Source organism: Melozone crissalis, unplaced genomic scaffold, assembly GCF_028551555.1.
Source record: "Melozone crissalis strain CALT ecotype California unplaced genomic scaffold, PUWL_Pcris_2 ptg000198l_1, whole genome shotgun sequence".
Classification (NCBI taxonomy): domain Eukaryota; kingdom Metazoa; phylum Chordata; class Aves; order Passeriformes; family Passerellidae; genus Melozone; species Melozone crissalis.
The window spans coordinates 660,446-678,061 of NW_026535962.1; the positions used below are offsets into that span (position 1 = coordinate 660,446).

Consider the following 17,616-nt stretch of genomic DNA (forward strand, 5'->3'; position numbering starts at 1 on the left):
TACAGTGATTTTCAGCAGGTTTGCCTTGGAGGAAGCGTCTCTGTTTCTAGTTTCAGGACGTTGGCTATTCACAACTCAGGTCAGCTGTGAGACCCCATGACTCTGGGAGCTGGAACCCTCTTTAGGGCTTCTCAGAGCTCCCACCCTGCCCAGGCAGCAGAGGGGAGCAGGGCTGCACCTGCAGCACCTGGACCAGCGCTGAGGGAAACGGAGGGAGCCAGCTCCCTTTGGGTGTCCCTGCACAAACAGCCACACTGAAACGGAGCTCCTCAGCCCCAGATCAGGGGAACAGTTCATAAGGACACCTATTAATAACTGAGGAAATAAGGACACTTTGGGGGGCACAGGGCTGTGAGTGGCAAGGGAGCCCTCAGGGAGAGCAGCACAGCACTGGGTGAGTCACTGGCACCCACCAGCCCAAGGAAAAGGATTGCTCCGTGTCCTACACCTCCAAAGTGCTTCACAGCCTTCCAGCCAGGCCTCACAGCCTCCTTCCACGAGGAATAATTGCCAACAGAAACATTTACAGTGACCAAAAGGCACAGCAAAGCAGGGCCCCTGCTCCCAAAGCTGCTCCTGGAGAAGGGTCAGAGCCTGGCATGGCAGGACAGGCACTGACTGCTCAGAGCTGGGCTTAAGGCAGAACTGATCTGCTCCAAGCTCTTACGGACACCAAGGGTCAGGATCAAGGCATCCTAAACTCTCCTCCTACCCCACTGGCCTCACATTCTTATTTCAATCCCCGACATTTGGCTATACACTGCTTTATTTCCATTGTGCTCATCTCTCAGTTGGTTTCTCCCTGCTCCCAAACATGCTGGAGTCAAACCAATTAAAAACCAAACCAAAACCAACCTTTCCAGTGGTGATGCTCTCTGAAGAGAGCTGAGGATGCTCTTTGGCTTTCCTAGACAGCCAATCAGGCTGCAATTCTGAAAATAATCCAGGAGGGAGAACGGGAAAGAGGGAAACCACGATTGCTCACGTAACAGGGCAGCGGCCTGCCCTCCGCAGTAACAACTCTCCATGGCAGTCTTTGAGAAAAGTCCGGTCTCGGGCTCATTCCCCACCAGCAGTTCCAAGCAAGTGCATTTCCAGGCTGGGTTGGGACCGTCCCTGGTGCCCGTAGAGAAGGAAATGTCCAACCCAGGCACCTTCTCATCCCTTTCCAGCGGCTGCCAGTGGGGCGGCCCCGAGCTCGGCCTACCGGTGGCTCGGGTAGGCGTAGGAGATGGGCTGGCGGGTGCCAGGCCGCACCGTGAAAGTGTTGGAGGGTGCCCCGTAGTGTGGGGTGCCGTGGGCAGGCCTGCAGGGAGAACAGAGGGACAGTCACCCAAAGTGAGCCCAGGCAAACCTCGGTGTTGGGTCAGCACCGTGGGGATGCATTTCAGTGCTTCGTGTCTCCCCTCAGAGAGGTGGGATGGGAGGGACATGGGCACAGGGTCACAGCTGGCACCAGGGAGGAGCCAGGAACGGTCACTACCCTCAGAGCAGGAGCCAAAGAGCTCCTGGAGCCCCAGTGCTGCTCTGGGGCCATTCCAAGGGACACCGAGGGCAGGGAGGGTGGGCTCAGGGTGGCACATGGGCTCAGGGGACACGTACCTGCTGGCTGTCAGCACGCTGGCGGGCGAGAAGTCCCCGTTCTGCCCCTTGTACTTGGCCTCAGCCCCGGTGCCGCCGTAGGCCGCGGCTTTCCCCGCAGCATCCATGGACGCCCGCCTGCCCTGGGCGCTCGAGGGGCCGTTCCTGAGGCCGGGGCCCGGGCGCCGAGCCCCCTCCCCAGGCGTGGAGCTGAATCCCCCGGGGCCGTAGGAGGAGAGGGTGGAGGACAGGGTGCCCGAGGCCCGGGGGGCTGCGGCGGCCCGGGGGTAGGAGCTGTCGGGCTCTGACATGTACAGGCGCTTCTTGATCAGCGGCCGTGGGTTGGGGCCGTGGCTGGGGAAGCTCGAGGAGCTGCTGTGATCCGGATACTGCGGTGCGAGGTCTCCGTTCCTCCAGCTCTTCTCCAAGGGTGGCGGAGCTGCTGGCTCTGGGTTGTTGGCCCCATAGATGCGGCTGTAGCCAGCCCACCTGAAATAGCGCGGCTCTCCCGAGCCCCGGCCGCTGTCAGGGACGCTGGGGCACTTGCGGCTCTCCTCCCGGCTCTGGAGGGAAGCCTGGTCCGCCTCATTGCTGAATTCGGGGGGCGGGGGGATAATGCCAAAGTCCAGCGCCGTGTCCGCGTTCTCCTCCTCGCTGGGAGCTCCGAGCCGGGCCGGGCCGGGCTGCCCTGAGTCCAGCAGGCCCCGGAGCAGGCTGGAGGCGGCGGCTCGCTGGGGCCTGGGGGGCTGCGCCTCACCCACCGCCCGCACGGCCCGGCCCTGCTCCGAGGAGCTGGAGAACGAGGGGGGCTTGCTCCAGCCGGACCCCGCCGGGCTGGCCGCAGTCGGCCGAGGCACCACGGTGAAGGAGAAGGGCTTGGACTCGTTGCGGAAGAAGCTGGTGGAGGAGGTGGTGTCCGAGGAGGCACTGCCGAGTCTCAGGGCCGGCCTCACCCTGAGCGCAGCTGCTCCGTCCCCGGGCTGGCGGCCCCGCTGGGCGCGCTGCCGGGCTGCCAGCAGCAGGGCCATGGGCGAGCCCCGCTCCACGCGCTCCCCCGTCACCGGGTGGATCAGGACCTCCTCCTGCCCCGCTCCCGAGGGGCCCGGGGGGGTCAGCACCTCCTCCTGCCCCGCTCCCGAGGGGCCCGGGGGGCTCCTGCCCGAGCTCCCGGGGCTGGGCGGCTCAGCAGAGCCCGATGCACAGGGTGGCTTGGCTGAGCTCAGGGCATGGGGTGGCTCAGCTGAGCCCGGGGCGCGGGGCGGCTCGGCCGAGCTGGCCCCAGCCCGGTGCACTTTGTACTGGAAGACGGCCGAGCTGGGCTGTGGTGCCGGGCTCTGAGCAGGGGACACAGGGGCCGAGGGCGGGCTGGGAGCTGGGGGCTCCTCTGCCGGTCCCTGGGGTGGCTCTGGGGGACTCACGCTGCTGCTGAGGGACCCAGGAGCAGGGCTCACATCCTCTGTGACCTTGCCAGCAGCAGGAGCAGGATGGTCCTCGTGGTCTGTCTCATCCTTCTCCACAGCCGCCACCGGGGCTGGGAGCGGGCTGGGGACCGGCTTTGGCACCACTGAGTCTCTTGTGTCAGGGGGGCTCTTCCTCACTTGTGGGGTGCTGATGCCATTCTCCACGGCCTGCTTCTGGCTGCTGGGCCCTGGGGCAGGTTTCCCCTCTTTCTTCAGGGACAGCACAGCCTCCAGCTCGTTCCTGATCGTCATCACACTGCGGGGCTGTGTGTCAGGGTTCCTGTCTGGGGCAGTGACTGCAGTGCTGGGAGAGCCCCCACTGGTGCTGGGGGGGCTGCTGGGCACCTCTTTCTTCTCACTGTCCCCTCCCTTGGGTAACCCCGTGTCCTTCCTGGTGATCTGGGGCTCGCTGGGCCCCGGCTCACGGCTGCCAGCACGGCTGGGACCGCTGTCCATGGGCTGGGGAGCCCCCGGCCTCTCCAGCGGCCTCTCCAGCGGCCTCTCCTCACGGCGTGGGGAGCGCAGCAGCGCCGAGAGCTCGTCCCGCAGCTTGTTCAGGTTGCTGGCATCCTTCCAGTCATCCTCGCAGCTCGGGTAGTCCGGAGGAGGCAGGTCCAGGTCGTTGGCAGTGAGAGGCTCAGATTTTGGAGGGGAGTCTCTCCCGGCTGTTTTCAGCTGGGGAATCCTCTCCTCCTCGGAGCCTGGCAGAGGGGACCGGCGGCCGGTGGGATTCACGCCTTGGCCGAGCCCAGTGCCCGGCTTGGGGCTCAGTGGAGGGGGCACAGCCGCCTTCCCCAGGCCCTGTCTGAGCCCGGAGCTCCTCTGCTCGGCCTCTCCCGGCCACGCCTTGCTGGCGGCTCTGATGGTGAAGCAGGGCGGCAGGGGCGGCCGCGCGTGGGGCTGCCTGGGCACGGGGGGCTCCTGCCGGCCCTCCTGCACCGGGATGGACGAGGAGCGCGCCGGGGCCGGCGGCGGCACCTTGAACGACCTGGGGAAGGTCAGGTGGGGCTCGGCCTTGGGCTGCAGGCTCTCCTTGGGGCTGGGGGCCGCGGGCACCCCGGGCTCGGCGGCGCAGAGCGGCCCCTCGGCGTCCCCCTGCCTCGAGTTCAGCACGGTCTCCGATTTCCACTTGGACATGCCGGAGCCAAAGGGGTCGCGGGCGCCCGGCGGGGCAGGAGGGATGAAGTCTGGAGGAGCAGGAGTGCTGGGCGAGGACAGAGCCGAGGCGGGCGGCGGCGGCGCTGCCATGGCGGGGGGCGGCGGCACCGCCTCGGGTGGCACCGGCACCATCTCGGGTGGCACTGGCGGCGGTGGCGGCAGCATCTCGGGGGGTGGAGGCACCGGCGAGGCCACGGGCGGTGACACGGGCGCCGGAGGGGGCGGCGGGGGCACCGATGGCGGCGGGGGGATGTCTTCATCCAGGTCGTGCCCATCGAGGGCCTGCGGGCGCAGGTCCCCCACCGAGCTGTACATGCGAATATTGCCATTGAGCTGGGAGCCAGAGCCTGCAGGAGAGAGAGCTGTGAGCACTTCTCCATCACTGCTGAGCCAGCCTGGCCTGTGCCAGTGGCCTGCCCAGCCAGCCTGCCCCTTGCCAGGCTTGTCTAAAACATCCTGAACTTAACAGCCACTCTGCTTCACCCCTGAGGAATTAATTAATTCTCAATGACTTCAAAAAATAATTAATAGCAGACTCTACTTTAGCATGAAAATATATGAGCAGACTGTCCGCTCCTGAGCTGGGTACACACACACATTTCCTGCCCCGAGGGCTCTGTGAGCGCTCTGCGCTGGCCAGGGCTGCACAGAGAACATCCCTTACCAAGGGCTGCCTTCTCCACAAAGTCTTCTGGCACCGACGGCGTTGGCACAGCCACCCCGTGGGATTCCTGGGCGTTCTGCAGGAGTTGAGAAAACAGAGCTGTCAGTCTTACAGCCAGGGATCAGCCTAAGGGCTGACAAGCAGCCGGTAATTTGTCCACACAAGCCCTGATGGGATCGGGGCAGTGTCTGCGATATGGAGGTCCCTGTGGAGGCTGCTGTTGACAGGCTTTGAGGGGATGAGTGAAATCATCAAGGCTGCAGGGGCCATGGCCAGGATTCCCCTGTGGTCAGGCACCAAGGCTGGAGAGGAATTCTGCTATTTCCCATCTCCCCCAAGGAATTCTGCTATTTCCCATCCCCCTGGAGGAATTCAGCTATTTCACATCCCCCTGGAGGAATTCAGCTATTTCACATCCCCCTCGGGGCTGCCCAGCTGCCAGCAGCAGCACCAGCCCTCACCATTGATGTACCAGTGCACTGGGCACTTTGGGGGGCACTTTGGTGGGCATTTCTCTGCAGCAAGCACTGCCACAGTCACCCACACACAGACAGACCTCCAGCTTTTGTGAAACTGGCACAGCATACCTGAGCACTGTGGGGAAAGCTGCTCCTTGTGTGGTTTGTGTTTTGCTCAGTTACTCCCTTCATGCTGAGAGCTCGGCAGTGCCTGTAGCTGGTACAGGACCGGCAATTTGGCAGCCTACACACCCGGGAGGGCGCCTGCAGCCAGGGCACTGCTGTAATTGGTAATTGCAGCCACCCAGGTGAGCCATCGGGGCAGGTGACTCACCTGGAGCCAGCAGCAAAAGCCTCTCCTGTCCCTGACTCACTGCTGGGGTGGCTCCGAGGGGCTGGGGTGGCTCCAGGACACACCTGGGCACCCGTGTGCAGGGCACAGATGGGGTGAGCTGGGCACACCTGGGATAAGCAGCATGGCCAGGGTGAGCAGCATGGCCAGGGGGTCTCACAGCGGGCCTGGGGGCAGCTGGGCACAGCAATGTCAGAGACACAAAGCTCGATGGAGCATCCCAAGAGGGACACACCGTCCCATTGGCAGGCCCCACATCCATCCCTGCTCCCCCCAGGCAGCTGTTTGTGCTGCTAACAGCCCTTGACAAAGGGATTGTTATCCTGCCATCAGCCTGCGCCTCTCCCCAGCCATTTCCGGCACACAAAAGCCTGGATAATGATTGAGCCCCTGCCCTTTGCCTTTCTCTGCCGTTATCACCGTTTTTACAGGAGGTTGCCGTGGGATTCCAAAGTCTCCTGGATCAAAGGTCACTTGGATTTGTCCATCCAGCCCCATCCAGGCTCATCACAGCCACATTGCCCTGCCCGGGGAGCTCATTCAACAGCAGCACCTGGGCTCCTGTGGAAGAGCCCTGCAACGCCCCAGATCTGGCCAAAATAATGGGAAATGCACATATTTCACTTGCTGCATCCATCACCCTGCAGTGACCAAAGATCCCCGATAAGCACAAGGGACTGAGCAGCCACAGGTGAGCCAGGAGTGAGGGAATTCCTACCCTGGGATTGCACAAAGGACCAGACAGCTCCGAGCTGATGGAGAAGCCAAGGGCTGCAAAGGCACGAGGGCAGACCCTGAACTTCATCTGGGAGCCAGAGGGAAGACAAAGGCCAAGAGAGGCACTTCAGCAGCTGAGAGTTAAACTGTCCAGAGCAATGAGACACCAACATCACAAAGAACAAACCAGCAGTCCCCATTTGCAATGGACATGCATTGCTGCAGGTTTGCAGAGCCGCTCCTTTGCAGGGAAACAGAAATGTCTGAGCCCTGCATCACCTGTTGGAGGAGTGCAGAGGGACTGGCAGTCAGAACAGAGCCCTGCAAAGCTGGAGGACACAGCCTGCACTCCATAAAGGAGCAGAAATCGTGGACGTGTCATTTCAAACTGGGCAAGCCTGTTCCTCACCAAAACCTTCTGTGGCAGCTGCTAATGCTCAGCATCTCTCCAAAACCACCCATCCCCACGTCATGAGGCGGAAAGCATCCCCAGCACGCTGCCAGCCTGCAGAGATGGTTGGGAAGATTGTTCCCGGTGCCTGCTGGGGTGTGGCCAGCCCAGAAAAGCTCCAGCTGATTCAGGGCAGGCTCTGGGTGCTGTGCCAGGAACCTGCATTTCCAGTTTGTGGTGCCTGAATCAGATCGGGGCCTGCCGAGGATCCCGTGGGGGGAAGCTTTCACTGCAAGCACCAGGAATCACTTTTCATCCCTGGAACAGAGTCAGCCATCCCCGTGAAGGGAGCCTGCCTGTCCCCGTGGTCCCCAGCTCTCAGGAGCCCTCCCATTCAATCACCAGGGTTTGAGCTGCCCCTTACAAAAGCCACCCAAAACACATCTGCTGAGCACCCTGGGCTCTCAGAGACGCCAAGAATTTCTCTGAGTATGAGCAGCTGCCCCCAAAGTCCCTGGTTTTGAGTAGGGCAGTGTGGAGTTTGCTGCAGGAGTTCATTCCCTGGGATACCCGCAGTGCTGGGGGAGCAGGGGGACCCCTCTGTGCCCTCCCTGCTGCATTCCTGGGGGACAGCAGGGCTGGGGCAGGGAGCTGCTGCTCCTGGGGAAGAGCTGCCAGGTGCAGAGGCTCAGGAGCTGCAGGGCAGGGCGGGAGCACCCTCCTGACTCACCCAGAGCCGCTCCTGGGTGGGTGGGTGGAAAGGGTTAAGGCAGGAGCTGCAGAACAGCCCCGTGCAGGTGTGTACCTGGGGCAGGTATGTGCGAGGCAGCAGCAGAGGCAGTGCCAGATCAAATCATCATCCAACCTCACCAAAAGCGTGCAAGCACCCAGCACACACCGGGCCTCCAACGCTGCCTTTGCCTGCCGATTCCTTCAGCCACAGCTGGGACTGGAGGGGAAACCCAGGTTTGTGAGGGACCCTCAGAAGGGAAAGAGAGCCCCAGGGCCAGCTGTGCCTGTGGGCAGCAGCAGCAGGGCTTGGGGACAGCCTGAGGATTGGGAATGGTTTTTCATACAGAGATGGAAGAGAATCACCCCTGCAGAGCCACAGCATCACCTCACCCTGTGCTCAGCAGGACTGGTGCAGCACTGCTGGCTCCAGCCACACTCCTGATCTGGGACAGCACCGGGGAGATGAACTGCAGTGCAAGCCTGATCTACCATCCCCGTGCTCAGCAATTAGCTTTTAATGGAAAATGCAATCTGACAGTGCTCACACCTCACCCCCAGTGCCTCATCCACGCTTCAGAGCGGCCTGAGCTCAAAACACCCCCAGTCCCTCATAGCCAGCCTCATTACAGAGGGGTTCAGCTTTCATTTCTGCTCCCCTCGGCTGAGAGCAGCAGCTCTGGGCCTGGGCACCAGGGCAGCCCAGCAGTGACCGGGCACCAGGGCAGCCCTGTTCATTCCGGGCACCAGTTCCAGCCCAGCAGTGCTGGGGCACTCACCAGGGGCAGGAAGGTCAGCAGTGACTGGGCACCAGGGCAGCCCAGCAGTGACTGGGCACCAGGGCAGCCCTGTTCATTCTGGGCACCAGTTCCAGCCCAGCAGTGCTGGGGCACTCACCAGGGGCAGGAAGGTCAGCAGTGACCGGGCACCAGGGCAGCCCAGCAGTGACTGGGCACCAGGGCAGCCCTGTTCATTCCGGGCACCAGTTCCAGCCCAGCAGTGCTGGGGCACTCACCAGGGGCAGGAAGGTCAGCAGTGACTGGGCACCAGGGCAGCCCAGCAGTGACTGGGCACCAGGGCAGCCCTGTTCATTCCGGGCACCAGTTCCAGCCCAGCAGTGCTGGGGCACTCACCAGGGGCAGGAAGGTCAGCAGGGGCCGGACCCTCGGGCGGGGTTTCAGCGTGGCCGTGCCCGAGTCTGTCACCGTCCCGAAGCGATTGTCCCCGTAATAGACCTCGATCACATCACCTGTGGGGAGAGCAGAGAGTGAGCAGCAGCAGCACTGAGCTGGGCACTGCTGAGAGCAGCACAGACACCCTGAGCTCAGAGCTGGGCAGAACTCACTGCAGCAGCCCCAGGGGTGGGCACAGCACCCTGGAAATGAGGGGAACACAGGAGAGGAGGGTCCCTGTGCGTGGGACAGGCACTCCCAGCCCTGTCACACTCCTGCAGAGCCCATCAGACCCTGAGTTAAAGCTGGGTGTCCTGGAAACGAGGGGAACACAGGACAGGAACCTCCCCGTGTGCAAGACAGGCACTCATAGCCACGTCACGCTCCTGCAGAGCACAGAGAGCCTTCCCTGAGCTCTGCAGGACGAGCTGGAGCAGCTCAGAAGGAACAGGAGGCAATCCTGGCTGGGCTGAGCAGCAGGAATGGATAGGGAGGAGCAGGGACAGCTCCTGCCCTGCCCAGCACTCTGGGCACAGCTCTGCCATCCCAGCCAGAGGGATGCCAGGTGCTCCACCACAGAGCAGTGCCCACAGAACAGTGCCCTGCGTGGGGAGACAGCAGGGCAGCAAGTCCCAGGGCCCTGCTGTGACAAGCAGGAGCAGCCGTCAGGAATTCCTGGTTCCCAGCCTTGTGCTTTCACCTGGAGCCACACCTCTTGGGCTGGTTTATTTCTGACAGCGAATAAAGCTCATAAAATTAATTTAATTACGTTCTTTGTGCCTGATTAGCAGCATGAATTAACAAGCAGAAAATAGCGAAGCACGTAAACCCCACCTTGGCTGGAAGGAGATACACAAATAACTCGTAGCCAAGGAGACAGACATTAAAGAAATTCTGGGAGTTTGAGGAAGGAGGGGAAACAACGAAATGGCTCTGATTGAAGGGAAAGCTGCAGGAGTGCTCCCAACAACAGACTTTGATAGTAAAGGAAGGGAGGAGAAGAAGGATGGGCAGAAACGAGGAGGAACCTCCCAAGGAAACAGCTTGACCCCAAGTCCAGGAACAAGAGGAGGGCAAATGCTCTGTGTGCGTCCCACAGGAGGAAAACACTTGCATGAACACCTGGAATGGGGAACCTGACCACACCAGGGGCTGGGCATGAGGCAGCACAGCCTCTGCTGAGGGATGGAGGCAGGAGAATTCCACACAGCCTTCAAACACACCACAGAGCCCAGGAGCACGCCAGCTTCTGCCTTCTCCCACCCAGCACCCCCAGGTTACCCTGGGACACCCCCAGGAGCATCTGCCCTGCTGCCCCTGCCCCTGCAGGCACTCACAGCCTCCCCTCCCTCACACCAAACTTCTCCCACCACCCGTGATTCTTTACACGCAGGACATTTTCTCCAGCTTTCAAATGACCGCCCAGCTGTGCTTCAGCCAGCCTGGTCCTACCGAGCCTGCCAGGGGCCCAGAAGCACCAGGAGGAGCTGCTGCAGTCCCAGGGAGGACAGGAGGTGCCAGCAAATTGCCTGCAAGCGTTAAAGGCCAGGCTGGATGGGGCTTGGAGCAGCCTGACCGGGTGGAAGGTGTCCCTGCCCGTGACGGGGAGTGGAATGGAATGAGATGAGTTTTAAGGTCCCTTTCCACCCAATCACTCTGTGATTCTGTGATGATTAATTCTGTCGGTGACCCCACATGCAGTGAGTAAGGAGCAGGAATTAAGGCCAAGGCAACAGGAGAGTTTGGACTCAGACAGCCCAAGCAGCAACAGAGCAGTTCTGAGACTTGAAACGATGAGTTTTATATTTAACAGTCACTAGGTAAACCCAGTGAGAAACTGGATTAAAGATCACAGGGACTTTGATCCTAGATTACTAAGCATCGCTACCCTGAATGCTTTAATTAAAGGAAAATGAAGTGCTTGTAGTTGTGTTTTCTCTGCTAGATAAACAGGACTTGCCTGCTGGGAGCCCATCAGCAGCAAGCCCTGAGCCCTGCCAGCCTCCTTTCCTGGAAGGAGGATCAGGAAATGCACCCTTGGAAGCTGTGGGGAGCAGCTGGCTGAAAGCTCCAGCCTTGCTTGGGCCACTCTCTGGCATCCAGCCTGTCCCGGAGACATTCGCGTTTGCTCGGCCACGGGAAATCAAATAAACAATTTGCCACGCATGTAATGGAACTTCTTCCTCCCCGGGGGTTGCATCACCTGGAGGAGGCGCAGCAGGTTTGAGCCGGGGTGCCCACAGCGGGAGGAGGAGGAGGCTGCAGTCACTATATTCAGGAATCTCTGAGTCAGGGACATGCAAACCTACACCCATCGCACATTGCCTAACTTGTGTTTACTTTGTATGAGAAACCAAGGTGGGGATCTGCAGGAGCAGGGGACTCCTCCAGGCACGGAGCCCTGCAGGACACGGGCCAGGAACGGGGCCAGGGCTGGGGCAGGGCGGGCTGTGTGTGGGTCTGGGGACAGCACAGCTGGCCCCCTTTTGGGCTGCTGCCCTCCCTTTGGGCTGCTGCCCTCCCTTTGGGCTGTCCCTTTGAGCTGCTGTCCCTGCTGTCCCCCTTCCTGAGCTGTCTCTTTTGGCTGCTATTCCCCTAGCCACGGTGTCCCACCGCACCCTCACCGAGCCCATCCCGGGCACAAACCCCAGCAGGAGGATGCTAAGGAAGGAGCGATCCACCAGCTGCTGCTCCCCAGGCTCGGGTTTCAGGATTCCCGGCCCTTCCCCGGCACTCCGACCCACACCTGAGCAGAAAGCAGAAAGCCTCCCTACTGCCCCTGCAGAACCGCAGCCACGGAAATCAGGCTCCTAATAAGCAGACACAGCAACTTTTCTTTTTTCTAATCCAAACCACATCAGAGAGAAGCTTGAATCCTCCTCAGATTTACGACAGTTAGAAATCAGCAATTTTCCTCCCAGGTTGCAGAGTTGCACGAAACTCCCTGTCGCATTTTCATTTTATCTTGGTTTCAGCAGCTTGGCCTTTGGGGTGTAACCACCTCGCAGTTGCTTTCACAGACAATACTTGGCCCTGCACAGCTCAGCAGGCAGCGCTTCCATTTTTTTAATCTTGGAAGAGTTTGCTGGGCTCTTAGAGCCACCAAACTTCATCCACAAACTGCTATCTTCTATCTCCCTGGCTCCATTACTATTAATTTGGCTCCCTCCTACATGAGCCTCCAGGGCACCGTATTGCAATTAAAACCACAAAGAAACACAAATAAATCCCGAGGAATATGCAACCCTCAGCTCCGTCCTCGCTCGCAGCCCTGCGAGAAACAGGTTTATGAGTAAATAACTCGGAGCGGGCAAGGCGCGGATCAAACATGGCGTGGGAAAGCGCGACGGGAAGCAATAAAGTGAATTTTCACTCACTCATCGGCCTCTTCGAGCCGAGTTTAACCCGCCGGGAGCGGCAGCGACCCAGCCGGGGTGCGGACACCCCGCTCCAGCTCGGGCACAGCTGCGGGACCGGCGCTGCCGCATCCCGGGGCCCCCGAGCGCTCCCGGAGCCCCCCGAGCGCTCCCAAAGCCCCCCGAGCGCTCCCGGAGCCCCCCGACCCTCCCGGAGCCCCCCGGCCGGGCAGCAGCGCAGCCCCCGAGCCCACCGCGCCCTCCTGCCCCGGGAGCGCCCGTCCGAGCCCCGCGGCCGCCGGGGGACGCTGGGCACTGACCGGTGCCGCCCGCGCTGTCCGAGGTCACCTCCTGCGTGAAGATCCAGGGCGGGTTGGTGGCGAACAGGGACGCGGCGCTGGGGCTGGAGTGGCGCTTGCCGAACAGGCGGCTGAAGGTGCCCTGCACCGAGTGCGGCTGGTGCTTCTTCATGCTGGCCGAGCCGAGCCGCGCCGGGCATCCCGCGGCTCCGGGGGGACGGGGCCGAGAGCTCCGGAGGGGCGGGGACGGCCCCACCCACCCCGGGCCCGCCCTCCGCCAGGTGTCCCTGCTCTGCCAGGTGTCCCGCTCATCCAGGTGTCCCCGCTCATCCAGGTGTCCCCGCTGTGCCCGGTGTCCCTGCTCTGCCAGGTGTCCCTCTCATCCAGGTGTCCCCGCTCATCCAGGTGTCCCTGCTGTGCCAGGTGTCCCTCTCATCCAGGTGTCCCCGCTCATCCAGGTGTCCCCGCTGTGCCCGGTGTCCCTGCTCTGCCAGGTGTCCCTCTCATCCAGGTGTCCCCGCTCATCCAGGTGTCCCCGCTGTGCCAGGTGTCCTTGCTGTGCCAGGTGTCCCGCTCATCCAGGTGTCCCCGCTGTGCCAGGTGTCCCTGCTGTGCCAGGTGTCCCGCTCATCCAGGTGTCCCTGCTGTGCCAGGTGTCCCTCTCATCCAGGTGTCCCTGCTCATCCAGGTGTCCCTCTCATCCAGGTGTCCCTGCTGTGCCAGGTGTCCCTGCTCATCCAGGTGTCCCTCTCATCCAGGTGTCCCCGCTCATCCAGGTGTCCCCGCTGTGCCAGGTGTCCCTGCTCTGCCAGGTGTCCCTCTCATCCAGGTGTCCCTGCTCATCCAGGTGTCCCTCTCATCCAGGTGTCCCTGCTGTGCCAGGTGTCCCTGCTCATCCAGGTGTCCCTGCTCATCCAGGTGTCCCTGCTGTGCCAGGTGTCCCTCTCATCCAGGTGTCCCTGCTGTGCCAGGTGTCCCTGCTCATCCAGGTGTCCCTGCTCATCCAGGTGTCCCCGCTCATCCAGGTGTCCCTGCTGTGCCAGGTGTCCCTGCTCTGCCAGGTGTCCCTCTCATCCAGGTGTCCCGCTCATCCAGGTGTCCCCGCTGTGCCAGGTGTCCCTGCTGTGCCAGGTGTCCCTGCTCATCCAGGTGTCCCTGCTCATCCAGGTGTCCCTGCTGTGCCAGGTGTCCCTGCTCTGCCAGGTGTCCCCGCTCCTCCAGGTGTCCCTGCTCATCCAGGTGTCCCTGCTCTGCCAGGTGTCCCGCTCCTCCAGGTGTTAACATCTTAGACCTCTTTCTATCTCTATCAAGTTTTGAGAGTCAAAACAGTATAGATTGATTTTTTTCAGTGATAAATATCACTTTCTTAATCGCTTTAAAATGATGTTTTTCTTGTGAAAAGCATCTTCTTTTTTGCTTTAAAGAACTAAGTAAAGCAACACATTAAATACCTTGTGATCAATGAAAAATGAGCGCTGTTATGATATTCCAAAAGTCTAATCGTGGCACAGATACGAGGCAGCACTTAAATAAAGTGAATTAAGAACGGGAAACGGGGAAGGAAAAGGAGAATTAAAATGTCAAACTCAATTCCGTGGCCGTGGCAGAGAAGCTCGGACACTTTAAGGGATTTTCGGGGATTTCAGCGGGGCTGCGGCTCCGGGCGCTGCTCGGGTGCCTCTCCCTGGCTGGGGCCGCTCCCTGCGCCAGCCCTGCAATTAGTGCCGTGTCCTGACAGTTATCTTAAATGGTGTTTGTGAGAGGAAACGCCACTGCAGACACACAGACACACAGACAGACACACAGACAGACACACAGACACACAGACACACAGACACACAGACACACAGACAGACAGACACACAGACAGACAGACAGAGAGCTGCCCTGGCACTGTAGTGGGCTGGGGGAGAGGGGATTGTCCTGCCTGCGGGAAAGAGAGGGATGGCATGGGATGGGATGGCATGGGATGGGATGGGATGGGATGGGAACTGGGAAACAGCAGCCTCTGCCCCCTGCATTGCCAGAGGAGCAGCTTTCTTCTCCCCTGCCTTCCCAGAGGGAGCCCAGGCCCACCTCAGCACCCCTGGAGCTGCAGAGGAAAACTCCCCCCTTGTGCAGGATCCCTGCTGCAGCAGAGCCACAGCTGGCACCGCGTGGAAATTCCCGGCTGGAATCCTCATTCAGAACCTCTCTGGTGACAATGCTGTTGGAAACACGCTGGCTGCACATTCTGGCGGTGGTCTGGTGTCAGGAGCTGGTAATGGTGCCATGCACCTCTGGGGCTGCAGAACTGGGTACAATTTCTGCAGCTGTGCAGCCAGCTTCCTTGGACAGTGAATCAGGAATGTTTGCTTGTGGTTTTGACCAGCCAGAAAGCAGATTGCCAACAGCTGAAGCTGATAAAAGTACACAAAGATGATGCCGCTACTGAAGAAACCCATCCTGTCAGCTGGAAACCAGAAATTATCAAGCGAAAGTGATTTTAGTGCAGCAACATATTACTTCTGTAATCTTGTTTTGGCTTTCCTGAGAGCATTCAGTCACATTTTGTTCTGCCTAGAACACCAGAGCAAGAAGCCAGCTATTTCAACATATAATAAATTTTATTTCTCTTTAGGAGGAAAAAAATAAAAAAAAAAAGAACAGAGCTGCAGCGGCCAAGCCAATAAAATCCTGTGGAGTGAGAGAGCCTGGGCTCCTGCACGAAGGTGTCCCACAAAATCTGATTGTTACAGCAAGGAGACTTCAGAGGGGTGGGAGCAGCAGGGGTGACTCAGCTGCTCCTGTCACTGCTGGGGTGCTCCAGGGCTGGGGGTGACACATCCCCAAACCCCACATCCCCACATCCCAGCCCTGCCCCTGCCCCACATCCCAGCCCTGGCACCCCAGCCCTGCTCCTGCCCCACATCCCCACACCCCCACATCCCCACACCCCACATCCTCACACGCCCACAGACCCCCACCCCACACCCCACACCCCACATGCCCACATCCCAGCCCTGCTTCTGCCCCACATGCCCACACCCCACATGCCCACATCCCCACATCCCCACACCCCACATGCCCACATCCCAGCCCTGCCTCGCCCTGCGTGGTAGGCAGTAAACATCGCCCTCACTGCACGCAGGGATCCCCAGGTGAATTTCTCGCCCCACAGAGCACAAGCTGCTGCCCAGCCCTGCCAGGGCTCCGGTGCACGTTCCCATCTGTGTGTTCAGATCAAAGATGTTTGGTTTCACCTTCCAGCTGCCAGACCTCCCCTCAGAGGGGCGGCAGCAGCTCAGGAGCAGCACGGGCAGCAGGCTGGGCACTGTGAAATGCAGCTCCAGAGCCGCAGGAGGTGCCAGGCTGGGCGCCGGGGCTGAGTTTCTGAGCAAGCACAGCTGTCACTGCTCTGTGACTGAGGCCACACAGCAAAGGGACTGCTGGGCTGGGCGCGGAGCTCAGGAAAGCGCTTGGAAGATCTCCAGCAGATTTTATGGCAGAGAAAGCGCCGTGTGAGCAGTGGTGTGATGTAACACGGCACACTGTGAGGCTGCCTTTGATCCCAACACGGTAAACACCCAGAACAATCTGCTTTCACATCAGGGGAGCAGCTGCACCCTCACATGTGGAAGGTTCCTGCTGCACTCGTGGGTGTCAGAGGGGTTTGTGCAGCGAGGGCTGGACCTGGAGGAGGAAGGGGTGTGAGGAGAATCCCTCAGGTGTGTCCTCAGAACAGCAAACAGGGATAGAGGAACGGGACAGGGGGCAGGGCCCGTGCTGCAGCTGGGGGGGCAGTGCCAGCAGTGTCCTGCAGAGCCCCAGCTGCTGCAGGGCTGTAAATCCTTAAACCCTGTCCCCATGTGCTCCTGTGCACCCCTGTGACACCCCGGGGTCACCGTGGCCCTGAGGTCACAATGCCCTGGGAGCCCTGAGAGCTGCCCTGCAGTGCTGGCCCTGCCTCTGCCCACACAGTGCCACCCTGCAGGGCCTCCCTCCTGGCAGCACCAGGTGGGTGTCCCAGCTCACAGCAGGGCACTGTGCCACCCTGTCCCCTTCCTGCGGGCTGCAGCTCCTGCTCTGAGGGTGACCAGGTCACGGTGATGTCAGTGGGAGGCTCCATCCCATTTCTGCTCTGCAAATCCTGCTGCTGCCATCAGGGGCTGTGTCCCTGCGGTGCTGAGAGCGCAGGGCAAACACAGCTGCTGCTTGGATGGCTCTGGATGGCTCTGGATGGCTCTGGATTCCTCTGGGATGGTTCCAGGGATGGCTCTGGGCTCTGGGATGGCTGTGAGATGGATCAGGGATGGATCAGGGATGGATCAGGGATGGCTCTGGATGGCTCCAGGGTAGTGGCCAGGCTCTGGCAGCTGCCCAGGAGCTCCTCCCCAGGGAGGTTTCCCTCTGAACCCCTCCTGCAGCCTTTCCCTGGGACCCTCCGGGGGATTTGCTGTGACGGCCAGCAGCAGTTTGGGAGGGATTAGGGATCTCTCTGCGTAGGAACGGGTGCAATAGGATTAGTGGGACTCTCCATTGAGGCACGGAGCCATAAATAGCACCTGGACCTTAAGCTGGTGCTTCCCCTCCGAGGCAGGGCTCACCAGGCAGGTGCCTCCACCCGGGCCGGAGGAGCCTCTGAGCTGCCCCCAGGGCTCCAGGGCCCCGGAGGGGGAGCAGGAGCCTGGGGCAGCCCCAGGGCAGGGGCAGAGCCAGAGCGCAGAGCTCAGCGCTGAGTGACTGCAGAGCCCTGCTCATCCCTAGGCACCTGCATGACTTGGCAATGGGGCTGCCAGGGCAGCTGCAGCCTCCCCCCCACGCCCAAACTGTGACTGCGTGCTCCTGCTGGGTGGGTGCACAGGCACAGCACGGTCCTGTGTGTGCCTGGCTCCTCCAAAGGGCAAAGGGGCTGCCAGCACTCACCTGTGTGAAAACAGCGGTTCCTGAGCAATCCAAGGCCAGAACAGGGCTCACAAACCTCATTGAGATGGTTTAAAATCTGCTTTTCAGCAGTCAAAATGCCATTACTTTATCCCCTGGGGAAATGGACTGAGATTTCCTTGTGGCAGCAGCTGTGGAATAACCTCTGTGAGCTGAGGTCCACTGGAGAAATGAGAGACAGAAAGAGGTGGCGAACCTGCAGGGAGCTGGTGATTCCCCTCAGAGGCTCTAAGGGGATTTCCAAACAATTTGCAGGCATTCCCCTTCTTAATAGATTTAGGAGCCGGGGAACAGAAATAGCAGCAAGTACGTCACGGAAAGTAGGAAACCTCTTTACAGGGTTAAAAATAAGCAAA

The 17,616-nt window shown here is 60.6% G+C and overlaps 1 protein-coding gene across 1 annotated transcript; it reads right to left on the bottom strand.

Moving 5' to 3' along the window:
• Window positions 1-1,203: 1,203 nt before the first annotated feature.
• CUNH6orf132 (chromosome unknown C6orf132 homolog) lies at window positions 1,204-12,509 on the bottom strand. Its single transcript, XM_054293901.1, has 6 exons — window positions 12,359-12,509; window positions 8,644-8,759; window positions 4,864-4,939; window positions 2,700-4,546; window positions 1,603-2,657; window positions 1,204-1,306 (listed from the first exon to the last, which is right to left on the bottom strand). Exons 1-6 carry the CDS (start codon window positions 12,507-12,509, stop codon window positions 1,204-1,206), a joined length of 3,348 nt encoding a protein of 1,115 aa, XP_054149876.1.
• Between the last annotated feature and the right edge of the window lie 5,107 nt (window positions 12,510-17,616).

What these genes read in the sequence shown, in the direction of transcription:
- CUNH6orf132 (XM_054293901.1), bottom strand. Translation starts at nt 12,509, where the DNA reads ATGAAGAAGCACCAGCCGCACTCGGTGCAGGGCACCTTCAGCCGCCTG. An exon ending in TGCTGACCTTCCTGCCCCTG is followed by an intron (nt 4,940 to 8,643) that starts GTGAGTGCCCCA and finishes CAACTCCTGCAG; the next exon opens with AACGCCCAGGAATCCCACGG. An exon ending in CGGGAGCGGGGCAGGAGGAG is followed by an intron (nt 2,658 to 2,699) that starts GTGCTGACCCCC and finishes GGGCAGGAGGAG; the next exon opens with GTCCTGATCCACCCGGTGAC.